General features: G+C 35.5%; 1 protein-coding gene across 4 annotated transcripts in view; it reads left to right on the top strand.

Moving 5' to 3' along the window:
• PARG (poly(ADP-ribose) glycohydrolase) overlaps positions 1-17,425 on the top strand; it is a 109,267-nt gene that overhangs the window by 69,816 nt on the left and 22,026 nt on the right. For all 4 annotated transcript variants that reach the window (XM_014562648.2, XM_032491682.1, XM_006188777.3 and 1 more), the window contains exons 12-15: positions 210-285; positions 5,908-6,055; positions 13,945-14,023; positions 15,494-15,602. In XM_014562648.2, the coding sequence (XP_014418134.2) occupies positions 210-285; positions 5,908-6,055; positions 13,945-14,023; positions 15,494-15,602 (412 nt within the window). The remainder of the gene's footprint in view (positions 1-209; positions 286-5,907; positions 6,056-13,944; positions 14,024-15,493; positions 15,603-17,425) is intronic.

The raw sequence follows: 17,425 nt of genomic DNA, 5'->3' as shown, positions 1-17,425 counted from the left end.
AATTTAAATGTGTATATTTCTGTATTTGAATGGGAAAACTGGGGGAGACTGTCCCAAGAATGTTAAGAGTGGGCATCTATTTCTGACTTTTGAGACTTGGGAGTAGTTTCCATTTTTCTTTTATAGTTAATCAATATTTTCAAATTTTTCTGTAGTAAAGTGCTTACCATTAAAAAAATAAATAAGGGAATACCTTTTTAAAATTGTAGATGTGAAAAACCCCTGACTCGACTGCATGTCACTTACGAAGGTACCATAGAAGGAAACGGTCAAGGCATGCTACAGGTAGGTGAATCACAGCATTGTGTGTGGAGGGGAGTGGGAGGTGGGGGAGAGAGGGACTTTCTCTTATCCAGCTTCTGAATAGGAAATTTGAAAAGCTGTTTATATATCTTCTAAGCTGATTTAATGCAAAGAAGCATGATAGCAGAATGGAGAAAAACACCAAACACATCATCTTGACAGCCTTGGTAATACTGTTATTTGCCAATATAGGTTCTCTGTTTCTTACATGTGCCTCTTTTAAAAGCCTTGACAGAAAATCCCAAGATCTGGACAACATCAGGCCTCTTGGTTCAGACACAGATTGTAGATTGACAGTGGAGGAAGTTCCCAGGGTATGGTCTTGACAAGCTGTCACCAGGCAGTTTTGTTCTTTGTCTTTAAAGGCTCTTGTTCTGCCCTAAATAATGACCACCTTGAAATGTTTTTCTGCCACCAACCTTGTTTGGGTCTAGGAGGCAGACATCTAAAACTGATTGATAAGAAAACCCTCTCTCCCATATATAATAGTTTTAGGCGCATGAACCAACTATATTTGCTGTCTTTCTGTTTTAGAGCAGGTAATTTTGTCTGCCTCTCAGTCTTTGTTATTAATCTGTGTTACTGCCATTTCTTAAAAAAATTTTTGGAGGGAAAAAGAGTTAACAAATGAAACATCTTTGTATCTAGCTTTAAATTGTTGTAACGCCTAACCTAAATATGTGCTTTTCTTTTGCTTTATAGTGATCTTTTTTTAAAACCACTAATCAGAGACAAAATGTTAGTGTTTTGTGTTCTTATTTGCAGGAACATTGTAATCCTAATTTTCTTTGAAAGAAGTTTGTTCACCATCTCATTTATACTAGGAGTAGGTGATTTTTTTCTTCTTAGATCCTTATTTGATGCTTATATAGAATCAGACACTAAATAAAGCAGTTGCCTGAGAATGGACCGATACGTTTAAATAACTTAATTTTTATTATAAACTGACTAGAAGACTGATTTGCGTTTGACTAGTTATTGTGTACTTAATGCTGTAAGTGCCGAGATTCTTTTTAGAATGGCCTTTTATTTAGACATATTTATAGTTAAAATCTTCAGAGGCAAACTAGGTTTTGTTTCAAATCGTCTCCCGATCATTAAGATTATAACCAAAAACACTTAAGATAACTGAATTAATATTTATCCTGTACTTAAAATTTTTTTAATTTGTATTTAATAAGGCCCTTTTCTTCTACTTAAAATAATAATTTTGAAATAAGGCTAAAACTTGTTTCAAATATGTATCACCTCCCCCCACATTTCCATCTTGATGGCGTTCTTTCCCACATTGACATTTTAGGATTAACTGAGGGAGTCTTTTTTTTTTTTTTTTTTTTTAATGGAGGTACTAGGGATTGAACCCAGGGCCTGGTGCATGCTAAGCAGGCGCTCTACCACTGAGCTATTGCCCTTCCCCCCAAGGGAGTCTTATTACACATGAAATAAATAAAGCTACTGCTAGTTAGCACTACAGGAATGCTGGCCTTTTGATTATAATACAATTCAACAAGGAATTATTTAACAATGTTCAAGGTTGAGATTCTCCCCACTACTCTGGAATATGTTATAGACAAAATGTGAAACCTCAGTAGATTAAAAGAATACCATAAAGGCTTCTATTTATTTTTCTCCCTACCCATGCCGTGTATCCCCAGGAGACCAGAGAATATTGTATTGCAGTGCTACAAAGCTCCTTGTGCAGCATATAAATTACATTATGCTGAATGGCAACAACAACAAAACCCCTCAAAGGAGTGTTATCATTTCTCTCTTTTCATCAAGTTAGAATTCAGAACTGAGTAAGCTGAACAAGTAGCTTTAAAGTGAGTTGGAAAATGACTGGCTAAAAATAAAGAAGCACTCATATGCTTGTTTTCACATACTGGAACAAGTTTCTCACCTGTAATAGAGAGCCTTTTGTTAAAAACTTTTTTAAGTAGTAGAAACTTTGATTTTCTAAAAAACCCCTGCTTTCAGAGGCATATTGAGTTTAGTGTATTTGTTTCTGTGCACACCTTTCAAGTAGTAAATGTTGGCCTTCTATTCAGAGAATGAACAATAGCATGCACATTGAATGTATTTCGTTTATTTCCACGTAGTACATAGACTGGATAGAGCCTGTGTTTTTAGTTTAGTTATGCCTTGTTCCAGTAAGTTGAGCTGATCTCAGACCATCTTTGTTTCTCATTTATATTCTGAATGCCATTATCCTTAGCCAGTTTCTCAGTTTTCAAGAGCTGTCTGTTTTGTTTCTTTGCTGGATCTCTCTCTTCCTTCACTTTCCCTGGTAGATAGAGCCTGTCTAAAGTATTCAGTATGTACCTAACCAGTCTTTCTGCTTTTACTTTTCCAGTTCATTCTTTAAACTATAGCCTAAATTATCTTCCTAAAACACAGTTGTTACTTTTCTTCTTAGAATCTTTCCCAGAACCTTCAGGATTAAGTAAAAGTTTCCTGGACGCCAGACCAGCTCATTACCAGCTTCTGCCCTCCACGTGCTGTGCACTGCACACAGGCATGAGACATCTGCTTACCGCCCTCCTCAGACAGTTCTTTACATTTGATTTTTCCTATGTCTCTGTGCAGCTGTTCCCTTGGCCAGAATGTCAGCAAAACCTAATTTGAATGCTACATCCTCTTGAAATGCTCCCTTATCCTCCTCATGCTCCAATTTTAGTTGACTGTATTATTTGGGAAGTATCAAATACATACTAATAGGTTCTTTAATAATCATCTTACTGTTCTACTTATGTGCCTGACTCCCATCTAGACTGTAAATGCTGTGAAACCAGGAACCACATCTTATTCATCTTTGTACTTCACGGTTCACAGCACAGTATTTCATCAATATTTGTTGAATTGAACAATTTAAGCCATACTCACCCTATGCATAAAGACCTTATTATGTAATAGGGGTAACTAATTCTAATCAGTGGACTAGTTTATCCAAAATTATTTTTCTGTATAGGGTAGATTTACTTTGTTTTTTAGTGTTGATTTATTATACCAGAATATAAACCCAAATATATATATGATTAACTGTTGTAACTCATTTCAAGAACTTATCCAGTCACATCTTTCAGTATTTTTCAAGTTCTTCTATAGTGAAACGAGACTACTTTATCTTCTGTTAATTTCTGTCATTTCACATATATTTTTACATATCAAAAAATTCATTCTTGTTTTACTCTTTCGTAAAATAGGCTTCACATTATCATTTCATATCATAATTGCTTTAGAGAACACAAACAAGTTTTAAGAAATCTTATATTTGACAATAGTTTAAAAGTATATATGAAATAATAGGAAATATATATATATTGCTCTCTGCACCCTTTTGTTGGCACAGAGCTCCTAAAACTCTTGTAATTTCCTAAGTGAGCAAAGCACTAGGAGCATCTGTTGTTCTAATATTTGGTCCTTGACCCTGATTCCTGAATCAGAGTTCCTGAATCCCTTGAAATTTCGGGGGTGATAGGAGTCTCTTTTGTTCTAAGGATGCAGCTCTTGGTGGGCTCCTGGGTAGCTTCAGGATCAGGGCTGGTCACCAGAAAGACGTAAGTCATGATTAGAGGTTTGAAACTTTTCCCTCCACCTCCCACCCTCTGGGAATGGAGAGCGACTGGAGACTCAGTTAATGATCAATCATACCTATATGATGAAACTTCCAAAAAATTTCAGAAGTACAGGATTTGGAGAGCTTTTGAGTTGGGAGGTGACTTGGCTGGAAAGGGTGTAGAATCTCTGTGTCCCTTCCCACATACCTTTCCCTGTGTATCTCTTCATCTGACTGCTCATCTGTGTCCTTTATTATATCCTTTTTAATAAGTTAGTAAATGTAAGCACGTGTTACCCTGAGTTCTTTGAGCTATTCTAGCAACTCATCAAACCCCAGGAGGAATCATGGGAACCCTAATTTATAGCCTGTCAACTGGAAGTACGGGTGCCATCGTGGACTTGAGATTAGCATCTGAACTAGGGCAGTCTTGTGGGACTGAATCCTTAGCCTGTGGGATCTGATGCTAACTCCAGGTAAAACGTGTCGGAACTGAATTGAAGGACACCCAGCCAATGTCACAGAATGCTTGGTATGTGGAAGATCCACACATCTGGTGTAAGAAGTGTTGTGAGTGTGGTAGTAGTGTGAGCAAAGAAGAGACACAGGAGTGTGTTTTTCCTATACAGTGTAGAAGCCTCTCTTACATTACTTAGTGAATTCCCGTGCGGGGTGGGGTTGGGGTAGTGTTTATGGATGTACACAAGTTGTGTCTTTGTGTGTAATCTAATTCCTTAAGTAGAATAATGTAAGACAGAATCAGAAACCATTTTTTACATATTACCCCATAGAGCCTAGCATACTGTTGGACACATTAGACTGCATAGAAAATTTAAGACAAACAATCCTGGTAAGTTAAGTTGCTTTGTCTTGAGGATTGTGTAACTCATCTTTATTAATAGGAGCTTGGGGGTCCCATCATAGTACTCCATGGAAAACTTATGTATAGTTTTAAACTAAATTAGAAATAATTAATCTTTGACTCTTTGTTGTTAAACTAGGTTTTTGTCTTCATTTTTTCCCCTGAGCTGTATTAAAGAAGAAATAGTTGAAACGTTTATGTGGTTTGGGGTTTGCGATTGAATTTAGAAGGAAGAAATTTCCATCCCTTTATTCTTCCACAAAAGAAAAAAGTTACCCCAAAAAGATCAAGTACTAATTTTTCAAATCTTTAAGGACAAGTCCTTGATTGCCATATTATATGAGAAAGGTACAGGCTGTCTACCTTGGAGATATCACAGGTTTGGTTCCAGATCATTGCAGTAAAGCTAGTCACACGAATTTTTCGGTTTCTTGGTGCATATGAAAGTTATATTTACACTATACTGTAGTCTTTTAAGTGTTCAATAGCATTATGTCTAAAAAAAGTACATACCTTAATTAAAAAGTACTTTATTGCTAAAAAATGCCAACCATCATCTCAGCCTTTAGCAAGTTGTAATCTTTTTGCTTGTGGAAGATTTGAAATATTGCAAGGATTACCAAAATGTGACACAGAGGCACCAAATGAGCAAATGCCATTGGAAAAATGGCCCCCGTAGCCTTGCTGGATGCAGGGTTGCCATAAACCTTTAATATGTAAAAAACACAATATTTGTGAAGTGCAATAAAACAAACTGCAATAAATTGAAGTGTACCTGTATAATTGTTTTAAAGTTGTATGAAGTACATAAATTGAAATTGAGTGATGAATGATGGAGAAATGATCTTGAAACCTCTCCGGGTAAAACCTCCCTTGATTTGTGGCCCTTCAAGCACCAATAAGGTTTCTAAACAAGAGTCCATATAATTACATTGAAGCTTTTGCCTAAAAGCTTTATTTTCCAGATTCCTTCTAAGATTTTGGAATCCAGAGAAATATTCAGAGATGTTAACTGCAGTGAGATGGAGAGTGCAGTCAACCACAATCTATTCTCCCTAGGAAGATTACTAATTTGGGGATTGATTTATATGGGAAAGGAAGATCAGAGTTTAGAGGGAGCACACTTCTTTATCGTATATGTGAGTATTTTAAATCATCATTTAATATGCCACATTTTCCCAAATAGGTGGATTTTGCAAACCGTTTTGTTGGAGGTGGTGTAACCAGTGCAGGACTTGTGCAAGAAGAAATCCGCTTTTTAATCAACCCTGAGTTGATTGTTTCACGGCTCTTCACTGAGGTCCTGGATCACAATGAATGTCTTATTATCACAGGTTAGTTTTGGGAAGTCTGGACAATGGGGTAGTGTTCCCCACCTATGACTATCTATCATGAAGACTAGAGGCCACCCAGATAAATCTTTTCTCTACTATGGTTATTAGTCCCAGTATTTTTATTCATTAATTATGCTTAATTTTTAATTGTTACAATTTTATTTTCATAATCTTGAGTAAGACATTTTATCCCCATTTTTTCTTTCTTGGTAATTTTATCTGAGGAACAAGGGTAAAAACAATTCAATTACTGTCCAGTTTGAAGTTTTATGATATAGTACCCTTAAAAAGAAGAGTGATGTGTCTTTGAGCATGTATCCTATTATTTTTCTCCTATTTTATTTCCAAAGTGATTTGTTGTACTTTAATATGAACACACTATATAAATATAAAAAACACAGTTATGGTGTTTGGAGAGAGTCGTACAATAGTGAGCTTTATAGAAGGGAAATAAATCATTAATCTTATGTTTATTCTAATTTCTAATTCTAAGAGAAAAAGTGTGACTATCTTAGTGTTTCTTCTTAAGTTAATATGAGAGGAGGAGAGAAGGAAACATAGTCAAATTTATACTTTAGGTCTGTTATTAAGATTTACATTTATTTTCTTTAAGTTTCTTTAGATTGTGATATCACTATGCTGCAGTATTTTCTTGTGTATAGGCTACAAACAAAATTAATGATTAACTCATAGCTCATAAGAAGCTCTTAATCAGCCATTGTAGGTAAGTTGAACCTTTTATTTGGGTACCTAAAGAACATTCCCACATAAAAGCCATAATTGGCCATGAAACGCTGATACTTTTTCTTTCTGCAAAAGAGAATTTATTTCCTCTTTGAATCTACTGCCACTTTGAGATTAGTGTAGGAGACTAAACATTCAACTGGATTGGAAAATTTGGTTGATTGTTACTCTTAAAAGTTACAATAGGACAAAAACCATCCCCTATTAGTTATATCAAATGTATAACTCAACAAATTTATCTCTAAAGAGATACATGACAGAACTAAGACTGAGGTCTAATCTGAAAGCCACACTCTTTGCCTCAGATACATTTGTGGGCAGGTTTCAGGAGAGTATCTAAATTTTGTCCCTTATGTTTTGCTTTCAAGAATCCCTCTTTGTCTTTCAATTCTTCGATTATGGTATGTGTAGGTATGGATCTCTTTGACTTTATCCTATTTGGGTTCATTGAGCATCTTGAATATTTAGACATGTTTGGTAAGTTTTGGGCATTATTTTTTCAAGTATTCTTTCCCATCCCTATCCTCCTCTCTGTTTCTGGGACTTCTGTTATGCATATGTTGGCACATTTGGTGATGTCCCATTGGTCTCTGAAGCTCTGTTCATTTTCCTTCTTTCATCATTCTTTTTGTTTCTCAGACTGGATAATTTCATTTGCTCTGTCTTCAAGTTCACTAATTCTTTCTTCTGCCTTCTCTAATCTGCTTTTTAATCCCTCCAGTGAAATTTTCATTGCAGTTATACTTTTCAACTCCAGAATTTCTGTTTAGTTCTTTTTAAAAATAATTTGAAAATAATTTCTATCTCTTTATATTCTCTATTTATGATGCATTATTCTCATACTTTCATGTAGTTCTTTAGACATAATTTCCTTTAGTTTTTTGGACTTATTTAAAACAACTGATTTAAAGTCTGTTTAGTCCAACATCAAGGCACCTCAGGGACAGTTACTAATGGACTACTTTTTCCCCCTGAGTATGGGCCCTACTTTCTTGTTTCTCTGCATGTCTCAGGTTTTCTTGGAAACAGGACATTTTAAATGTGGCAACTTTTGAAATTAGATTTTCTTCTTTCCCCAGAGTTTGTTTTTGTTGCTGTTTGTTGTTTGTTTAGTGACTTTACTGATCTAATACTGTAAAGTCTGTTTTCTTTTTTATGTGTGGCCACTAACGTCTCTGCTTGGTTAGGCTGGCAGTCAGCTAATGATTGGACAGAGATTTCCTTAAATGCTTAGAACCAATAAGTCACTCAGTCCTTGCCAAAGGTATATGTTGGGGCTCACCTTCAACACTCCACCAGGCACTTCCTTCCTGCTTGCACAGAGCTTCAAGATCAGACAGAGGGAAGAGTTTAGGACATTCTCAGGCCTTTCTGGAGCATGTGCACAGCAATGGGCATGTGTGTAGACTTCCAGATTCCTGAGGATACTTAGAACTTTTTGATGTCCCTTAAAAGGACATCTCATTCCTCAGCTTTTCCTTTGAAGCCTTTTGGTTAGCCTATTTACCCCGACTGAAATCTACTGCTTCAGGCAGTTACACTGTTAAATAATTGACTATAGTTGTTTTCAACAAACAACCCTGGGAATTAGACTTTTCCCACTGGACAAAGTCCAAGTCTGGTCAAATAAAGACAGCATTCTGAGTGAGGTCTTCCAGGGACCCACCGGACAGGTCAAATGATGACAGTTCTCTGAGAATGGGGTTTTGAATGGAGCTTAAACTTTCTTCTGCCCCCTCTGGTGGTACCAGGCTGCTGGTTTTCAGTATGGTTACAGGCTACTGGCTTTTAAGCCTACTGCAGAGCTTTGGAAAGTGGAATACGAATAGGGCAAGTTAAAGCACCACATAACTCACTGTTTTTAGCCAATATTCAGCCAATTTTTCTTTAATTAACACTCAGACTGCTGCAAGCCTTTGGTTAATTCCCACAGTTCAGAAAAAGATGATTCTCACAAGTTTTGCCAGTGTTCCCATTTTTGTGGAGAAGAGAATTCTCCAAGGCTCTTACTCTGTCATTTTTGCTGTTGTGTCCTTATCTTTTATAAGTACTTGTGGGTAAAAGGTCTTTCAACAAGTTATTTCACATCTTTTAGATATTCTGTATTATTTCTTATAATATTCTTGTGATTCTGCTATTTTGGTGAGGTAAGGCAAAAAATAACAATTGTTAATTGAGTTTATGTAGGAACTTAAGAATGAAACTTTGGCAAAGGAGCCTCTTTTTTGATAGAAATGCAGCTATTTGAAGTTAATAACTTGAAGATTTCATCCAGAATTCTGAGGTTGTGATCCAGACTGTACTGAAATAGGAAGATAAAACTATTTTATTCTCAGCATTTTCTTAGTGCACATATTGGTAATCTATCTGCATTTGCTGTTTATTATGTATGCAGAAAGAAAAGATAGATAGAAATTACTAGGGGAGAAAGGAGTATAAGGAATTACAGAACAAAAAAAATTAAATGGTCAGAAGTCCATTGTTGGGCAAATGAATATTAAGCATATTGATCTCATACTGTTTTAGAGAACAATGAAGGTCTGGAATGTGACTGTCTCCAGCATTTGGGTGTATTGAATAATACTTTAGAAGATTCTTAATTTATAGCAGTTAAGCTAGGTTTGAATTGAAGACATAACAAAATATCCCATCAATTTTTAAGATGAATTTACATCCTTGAAATAAAAAAGTTAGTAGAATGCTGGACATTTAAACTCAAAGCTAATTTGTTTCATTTGCTTCATTTCTGTTGTACTAGGGAAGTAGTCTCTTGTCACCTCCCATTAATGTTTTGTAAATAAAAGATGTAATTTCCCTGGGAATAATAAAAGGAAAGCATTAGAATTTTTTTTCATTTTCAAGGAGGGTTTGTCCCCAGTCTAAAAGGATCATCACTGCAGTTATAGTTGGTCTCTATCTTACCTGCAGCCATTGTGAAATAGATGGAGAGTTGCAGATCCATGACTCACCTTCACATCTGTAATTACCTCAGGCTAAGGACACCCGGGGTGACTTTAACTCAGCATTTTTTCCCCATATCCACTTAACTCTATTTTAGTGCCTCCTAATTAATATCTGTGATGTGATGTTCCCTTAATGGAAATGGCCATTTCATCATCTATTTGATGTTGGATTTCTGCCATCTCCCTTCTTAGGAGACTCTTAACCATGCACTGCAATCTGCCTGATCAATTCCATTCCTTCAATGATTCATCCAGGCTCAATGAGCTAATGGCTGTGACTGTGCTGCCTGAATCTGTAGAAGAGTTTGAGAAATTGGAAATAAATTAAATTTATCATCATTGTAGGGCATCTGGTTGGTATCAGACTTTTAAATGAATATGAAACAGGTCATACAAACAGGCAAATACTTTTATCCAGACAGTGTTAATCCTTCTATTTGCTGCTACCCTCCCTGGAGCAGTCGTGAGTTAAAACCTTTCAGTAAGTACAGATAGAGGGAAAGAATTAAAACTCCAGTCTTCCCTTTTTTTTATCCCCTTTGTGTTCCTCTACAACATCCAGTAAATAGCTTCAGTACCAAAAGGTGTACTGTGGTTCTGGGATATTGTTTTGTTGTTTCTGTGTGGTAAGAACATAAAGCAGATGCCTACACATGAAACTACTGAGTGGAATGTTGGTACATTTAATATAAAACCTGCCCTCCAGTGAATCAAATCATCCCAGACACCCCAGGTCCTTATATCTTTTGTGAGTGTCAGCAGAACTGATAGAAAGGACAAAAATGGACACCATTGCTTATAGTGCTGGTACTTTTTAGAGTAACAACTCTAGAGGTGCCCATCACTACCATAACAGCCCAGTGCTAACTAAATGACACCAGCTTATTGGGAAAGATCCAAATTCAGTTGGAGTTTGGCCTTTCTTAATTTTTATACTCCTGGGAGTGAAAAGCAAGAGTGTTCTTTCTGCTGCATAATCACCACTTTTTTAATGATACTAATAAAAGCAGGGTAGATGGTTTTTGTATAAATCTTCTTTCCAAGGGCACAGCCCATTAGTAAGTAGCATTTTTTAAATCTCCACATATTCTTTGCTATGGTCATCATAAACTTTCATTGCTAGTAAAAGAAAATAAGAATTTTTCTTACTACTAAATCTAAGAACTCATAAAGTTGTCATGAACTCTTGAAAAGATTTTCATGGGTTCCTTAGAGTTTTTAACTTAAGTGTAAGTTTGTCTTTGAGCATGAAGTCTTATAGGCTATCCAGAGAACTGTCACAAAGGTCATTCAGTCTTCTGTCTCTTTGCTGTCATCACTGTTTACCTTAGCATTTTCATAAAAGTTTATCGATACATTTGAATTTAAAACAAGCTAAGAGCATTGATTTTTTTTTTCAGAACAACATAATTTTGAAAGATGTCTACTTAGAAATTTCAGGATTTAATTCATTTAGACTAAGGAAAAGCATCTGTATGTGTGCGTTTTTGATTTCCCAGACCTGAAGGAAATAAATCTAACTTTGTTTCTCTTAGGAAAGAAGACTGAAACCATTCTAACTTGAAATGGAAATTTGATCATTGATAGTTTATATTGTTCAACCACTTTCTTTTCAAAAGACAGAAAGCTGTTTGTTTTCATAGTTAAGAGATCAGAGTAGGCAGTATTATTATTATTATTATTATTATTATTATTATTATTATTATTATTATTATTATTATTATTATTACTTTTAATATTGGGGAAAATGAGGCTTGTCCACTGCAGGGCAGAAAACAAAAGAACAAGATTGTTCCTGGCTGTCTTTATTCCTATTCAGACCAGTAGACAAGGTTTCTTTTAAACCTCATGTAAATGGATTCAAATATCTTTGGTTTCTCTAACCCCTTACAAAGTTAATTCTGATGACACCAATACTAACTGCTTTATGGTGTTGAAGAACTTTTAACTCTTTTTATTTGGGTTCCAATTTGGATTTCTTTTATGTTCTTTTTCTTGTCTGATTGCTGTGGCTAAGACTGCTAATGTTATGTTGAATAGAAGTAGTGAGAGTGGGCATTCTTGTCTTGTTCCTATCTTAGAGGAAACGCTTTTTGCTTTTCAGCATTGAGTATGACATTGACTGTGGATTTGTCATATATGGCCTTTATTATGTTGAAGTATGTTCCCTCTGTACTCTCTTTGTTGAGTTTCTATCAAGTGGATGTTGAATTTTATCAAAAGCTGAACCTTATTGAGATGATTATATTCTCTTTATTCTTCAGTTTGTTAGTGTGGTTTATCACATTGATTGATTTGCAGATATTGAACCATCCTTGCATGCTTGGGATAAATTTCACTTGATTGTGGTGTGTGATCCTTTTTATGTTGAATTTGTTTTGCTAAAATTTTGTTGAGGATTTTTTAAATCTGTGTTCATCAGTGGTATTGGCCTGTAGCTTTCCCTTTTTTGTAATATCTTTGTCTGATTTTGGTATCAGGTTGATGCTGGCCATATAGAATGAGTTTGGAAGTGTTCCTTCCTTTTCATTTTTTTGGAATAATTTGAGAAGGATAGGTGTTAACTCTTCAAATGTTATTCAAAATCACCTGTGAAGCCACCTGGTCATGGACTTTTGTTTATTAGAAGTTTTAAAAATTATTATTACTGATTCAATTTCATTATGGTAATGGGTTTATTTGTTATTTTCCGTTTCTTCCTGATTCTGTTTTTGGGAGTTGTATATTTCTGAGAATTTATCCATTTCTTCTGTGTTGTCCATTTTATTGGCGTATAATTGTTCCTAGTAATCACTTGTCCTTCGGATTTTTGTGGTGGTGGTTATAACTTCTCTGTCCTTGCTGATTTTATCAATTTGAAGCCTCTATCATTTTATTCCCTTAGTGTGTCCAATTAAAAGTTTTTCAGTTTTGTTTATCTTCTGAAAGAACCAGCTCTTTAGTTTTGGTGATCTTTTCTATTTTTTTTTTCAGTCTGTATTTCATTTATTTCTGCTCTGATCTTTATTATTTTCTTTACTTCTATTAATTTTGGGTTTTATTTATTCTTTTTCTAGTTCCTTTATATGTAAGGTCAGATTGTTTATTTGATGTTTTTCTTGTTTCCTGAGGTAGGCTTGTATTGCTATAAACTGTCCTCTTAGAAGTGCTTTTGCTGTGTGCCACAGATTTTGGAGGGTGTGTTTCCATTTTCATTTGTCTCCAGGCATTTTTAGATTTCCTCTTTGATTTCTTTAGTGATCTACTCATTGTTTAGTACCATGTTGCATAGACTCCATGTGTTTGGTTTTTTTGAAGTTTTCTCTTTCTTGTGGTTGATTTCTAGTTTCATACTCTTGTGGTCAGAAAAACTGCTTGATATGATTTTAATCATCTTAAATTTATTGAGATTTGTTTTGTGGTCCAACGCATGATCTATTCTGGCGAATATTCTATGTGCACTTGAAAAGAATGTGTCTTCTGTTGGTTTGGGGTGAATTGTTCTGTGTATTTCTGTTTAATTGGATCTAATAAGGCAGCTTTTAATTTTACTGTTTCTTTCTCATAAAGCCAAGTAATTATGAGTTGACCATAGAAATTGGAATGAGCTTATTTAGTTAAAGAGTAGAACACTTTTGACACCATCCCTTTTGATATGTCCAAGTCCAATGAACTAGAAATCTATGTTATGTGCCAAGCTTGGTACATATTCTCATCAGATGAATGTTAATTATGCTTTTTTCCCTCCCTTGTCTTCTCATGCATAAATCTCCTGGCTTTACAGAGCCCTTTGAAGTACCGTACCTATTGATTTGCAAATCCTAGATTTAATTTTAATGACACTTAGGGAATGTTTTTATGTAAAATTTCTTTTCTCAACAATACTTATTAAATGTTACCATCAGATTACTGACATTGAAGACAGTGGACTTCTATAAAACACTGTCTTTATGCATTCCTCACAAAATAAAACAAATGAATATGACAGAGCCTGTTTTTCTTTTTTGATTGGGACATTCATTCACTGTATGGTAAACACTGCAATGGTTTTTGGAGGCATCATTTTTTTCTTTATGGGAAATAATAACAAGTCATTAAGACCAGTGGGGTTGTTCGTTTGTTTATTATCAAAGACCCTTTAGAAGGTACAGTTTTTAAGAAAAGTTTTTCTGAAAAATAATAGTGGCAGATTATTTGTTTCAGGTACTGAACAGTACAGTGAATACACAGGCTATGCTGAAACATATCGTTGGGCCCGGAGCCATGAAGATAGGAGTGAAAGGTGAGTTCATTTCCTTCTTTAGTACATGGCCAGAAGCTCAGGAATGTGGGCTTGACCCAGTACATTCTGTCTCCCATCTACTCTCATTTTAGAAATTGAATTTTCTTTTTAAATTCAATAGTACAGGTTCACTAGTAGTTAAAACAGTATTACCATGTCCATATACCAAAGGGAAGAACAGAGAAATAAAAGCCATATGTCTAAACCAAGAACAAGAAAGGCACAGCTCTCTTCATGTATCTCAGCTGCTAATTGTAAGCAGTCAGTGGTGGTTAACTTCCCAGGCCAAACTTAATTTAGAATAGATTCTAATTAGAGCTTAAAGCCTTTAAACAGCTTATTTATTTATCTTTAACTCTTCTGTGAGTTTAGGTAAGCTGGGGCAAACGTATGTTGGGGCAGTTTACCTAATGAGACGACACAGTCGACAGCAGAACGTATGGTGAATTTGTTGCTGCTGTCTCCTGTTTCTTATTAGAATATATTTTACACTGTAACATTTTTACTTCCCCACTAATTTGGTTTACCAGAGGTAAATTTTTACAGAAAAATATATATGTTTGTCTGTGTGTGTGTTTTAATGCAAAAGACCCATTGTGGCAGAAAAAATCAGCTATTTCCTGTGTAGACATACAAACTTCTTCTTTGTAATATCTCAAGTCCAGTCCCTAGTCTCTTCCCTCTGGTTTGGTTAAAATACGTGGTTGCAACAATTATCTGTGTTGATGTTGAATTCCTGATAATTGTTTACAGACTAGCATGAAGGTTTCTATTGCTATTCTTCAGTGTGAAAAGTTGGCTGACATACTAATATTTGCACATTTATAAAAAAGATGAAATATTTGGAATTTTACATTTCCAAAATGATTTCATCCAGTCCTTCTGGTTTCCATGAAGTATTATTATCCACTTCCATTTCTTTCCCTTTTTAAAGATAGTTATGCACAGTCAGCAGTTGAGCATCGTAGGTAGAATTTTGTACTGATTTTATTACACAGTTTTTACAGCAGTTGACTTCTTGGGATTAGTTCTTGGACAGTATATGGTGATGTTACTCATTGGCTTAGAGCAGGTCTTTCAAAACAAAGGAGTGAGCTCTTGTCAAGATACAAATGCAGTGTCTTTATTATTAGAGGAAACAAAGAACTAAATTCCTTTTGTTTGCTCCACAAGTGTTTTAACCTCAGAGACTCACTGTAAATGATATATGTTTACAATATGTTCTATTTGCTGTCTTAGATAATTTTTCACTTTACTGTTTAAAGACTGGCAGACCACGGTATGTATTGCCTTGGAATCTAAAAATAAAATGGTGTTTTCTGCCCTCCTGATTTGCTGAGACATATAGCACCTGGTTGGTTGGTTTGTTTTTAATATTTTAACCCTCCCAGAGAAACGTGAGTCTGTGAGGGTTTTATTTTGTAAGTGCCTTTCCCCATTCCTCATCTTCCCCCATCCGTCCTGCCCCAGGGACGACTGGCAGCGGCGCGGCACTGAGATCGTCGCCATCGACGCCCTTCACTTCAGACGCTACCTCGACCAGTTTGTGCCTGAGAAAATCAGACGCGAGCTTAACAAGGCCAGTAACCTTATTTCGTAGTTCATCTGGCAGCTGTCATCTATTTACTGCCATTTTATTAATGCTGGAATTAATGCTTTCTGGTAATTCTTGCAGTGTCAGTATGTCTGCCCAACAGCTCTCCTGATTTAATGGGTCTGTCAGCTTGTACAAGATGTACTTTCCATTTCGTAATTGTTTGATTACTGATGCCAGATAGGCTGTTGCTTGATATTAAGCCCCACACATGCATTTATCTCATCAAGTACTTTCAGCTGCTTTGGAACATTATCGCGGTAAAACCCTATAGAAATGAATGAACCCTGAAAGTTTTTTTTTCAGACCTGCCTCAATGACATTTTCTCTACAAGGTTTGCTATCATGAGTAAAACCAATAACCCATAAAAGTCAAGTCAGTGTTGTTCTATTAAAGGTAAGATTCACATATAAATTATTTATTTATTTGATAATTTGACATATTTATGATGGAATCTGTGGTTTTCTGTGCTGCTTCGTTCTGTCTCCTATAATCATTTTCTTTTTTTTAAATTGTATTACAAAAATATAAAAATGAGCCAGACCTATTGTGAGTTCAAATTTTTGCTAATGTTAACCGTAATAAACTGTCATACAATGGGGTGCTGATTCTGTTCTCTAGATAAATAGGGCTTTACCAAAACAGGTGGTATTTTCCTTAGTTCTTCCAGTTGCTCTCATAGCTGAAAAGACTGACCCAGCTCTGAAAACCATTGTTTAACTCCCATGAGTAGGATTTGGTTATGAAATTGATTAATAAGATAATGAGGTTTGTGGTTTTTCATGGCTACCCCTGAGCCAATCCCCACATAGACTTTTGATAATGACAGCAGACTGTGTGTATCATTGCAAGGGGATTGGGAGTGCCCTGGGATAGGCATGTGTGGCATTCAGTATCTCATCTTCACATCTTCCCCCTCGGTCTTACCACAGGGACAGTCTCTCTGTGGTGCTCTGCTTATCCCAGCCTTTCATATTGTTAGTAAAATAACCAAATAATCCAGAAAGGCCTTTGCTACACTTCAAACTTAGCAGATGTTTCAAATATAATTACATTTATTACCTTATATCTTAATGTACTTGAGAATCTAATTAACTGTTGAACATGTTTTTTATATATATATAATTTATTAGGTTATTTTAATGTTTAGAATTCTTAAAGGAATCTCATAAAAAGTTTGAAGAGTAAATGCACTGTTTTCCAAAGTGAAACATACACACAGATACCATTTTTTAAAACAAGGAATTCCTCAGAAAAGCTGTCCCAAATGTTCTTTGATATACCAATAGTTATAATTTCTCTCTTGAACCTGACTCGTGATTCTGAGAAATATCTTTTATCGTATTAGATTCTTTTGAAGTGTGAGCCTGCTTTCACTGTTCCAAACCCTTGCCTTAAAGCTGTTATCTCCAAACACATGATGTTTTTATTGTTTTTACTGCTTATCAAGTAGAATAAGATTTATCTTTAGCTTTTCATCAGATGTTACTTATTAAACGTGTATGTGAATCTGTCACTTGGTCATTGATAATAGAAGACATTAGCATAAGCAGTAGGTGCTCCTCACCTCACACATTCATTTGTTGAAGCCCCAGCCCTAGTAGGTCAGAATGTATAAGGGATGTGATCACAGTGGGGCCTAATCCAATCTAACTAGCACCCTTAGAAGAAGAGGAGATTAAGGCATACCAAAAAACACCAGTGGTGCATGCTCACAGAGAAAAGATTGTGTGAGGGCATAACATGAAGGTGACCATCTGCAAGCCAAGGAGAGAGGTCTCAAAAGAAACCAAGCATGCTGACACCT

The sequence above is a fragment of the Camelus ferus genome, chromosome 11 (genome assembly GCF_009834535.1).
Source record: "Camelus ferus isolate YT-003-E chromosome 11, BCGSAC_Cfer_1.0, whole genome shotgun sequence".
In the NCBI taxonomy this organism is placed as follows: domain Eukaryota; kingdom Metazoa; phylum Chordata; class Mammalia; order Artiodactyla; family Camelidae; genus Camelus; species Camelus ferus.
The sequence above is the reverse complement of the archived record's forward strand: the minus strand, read 5'-3'. Positions and strand labels throughout refer to the sequence as shown.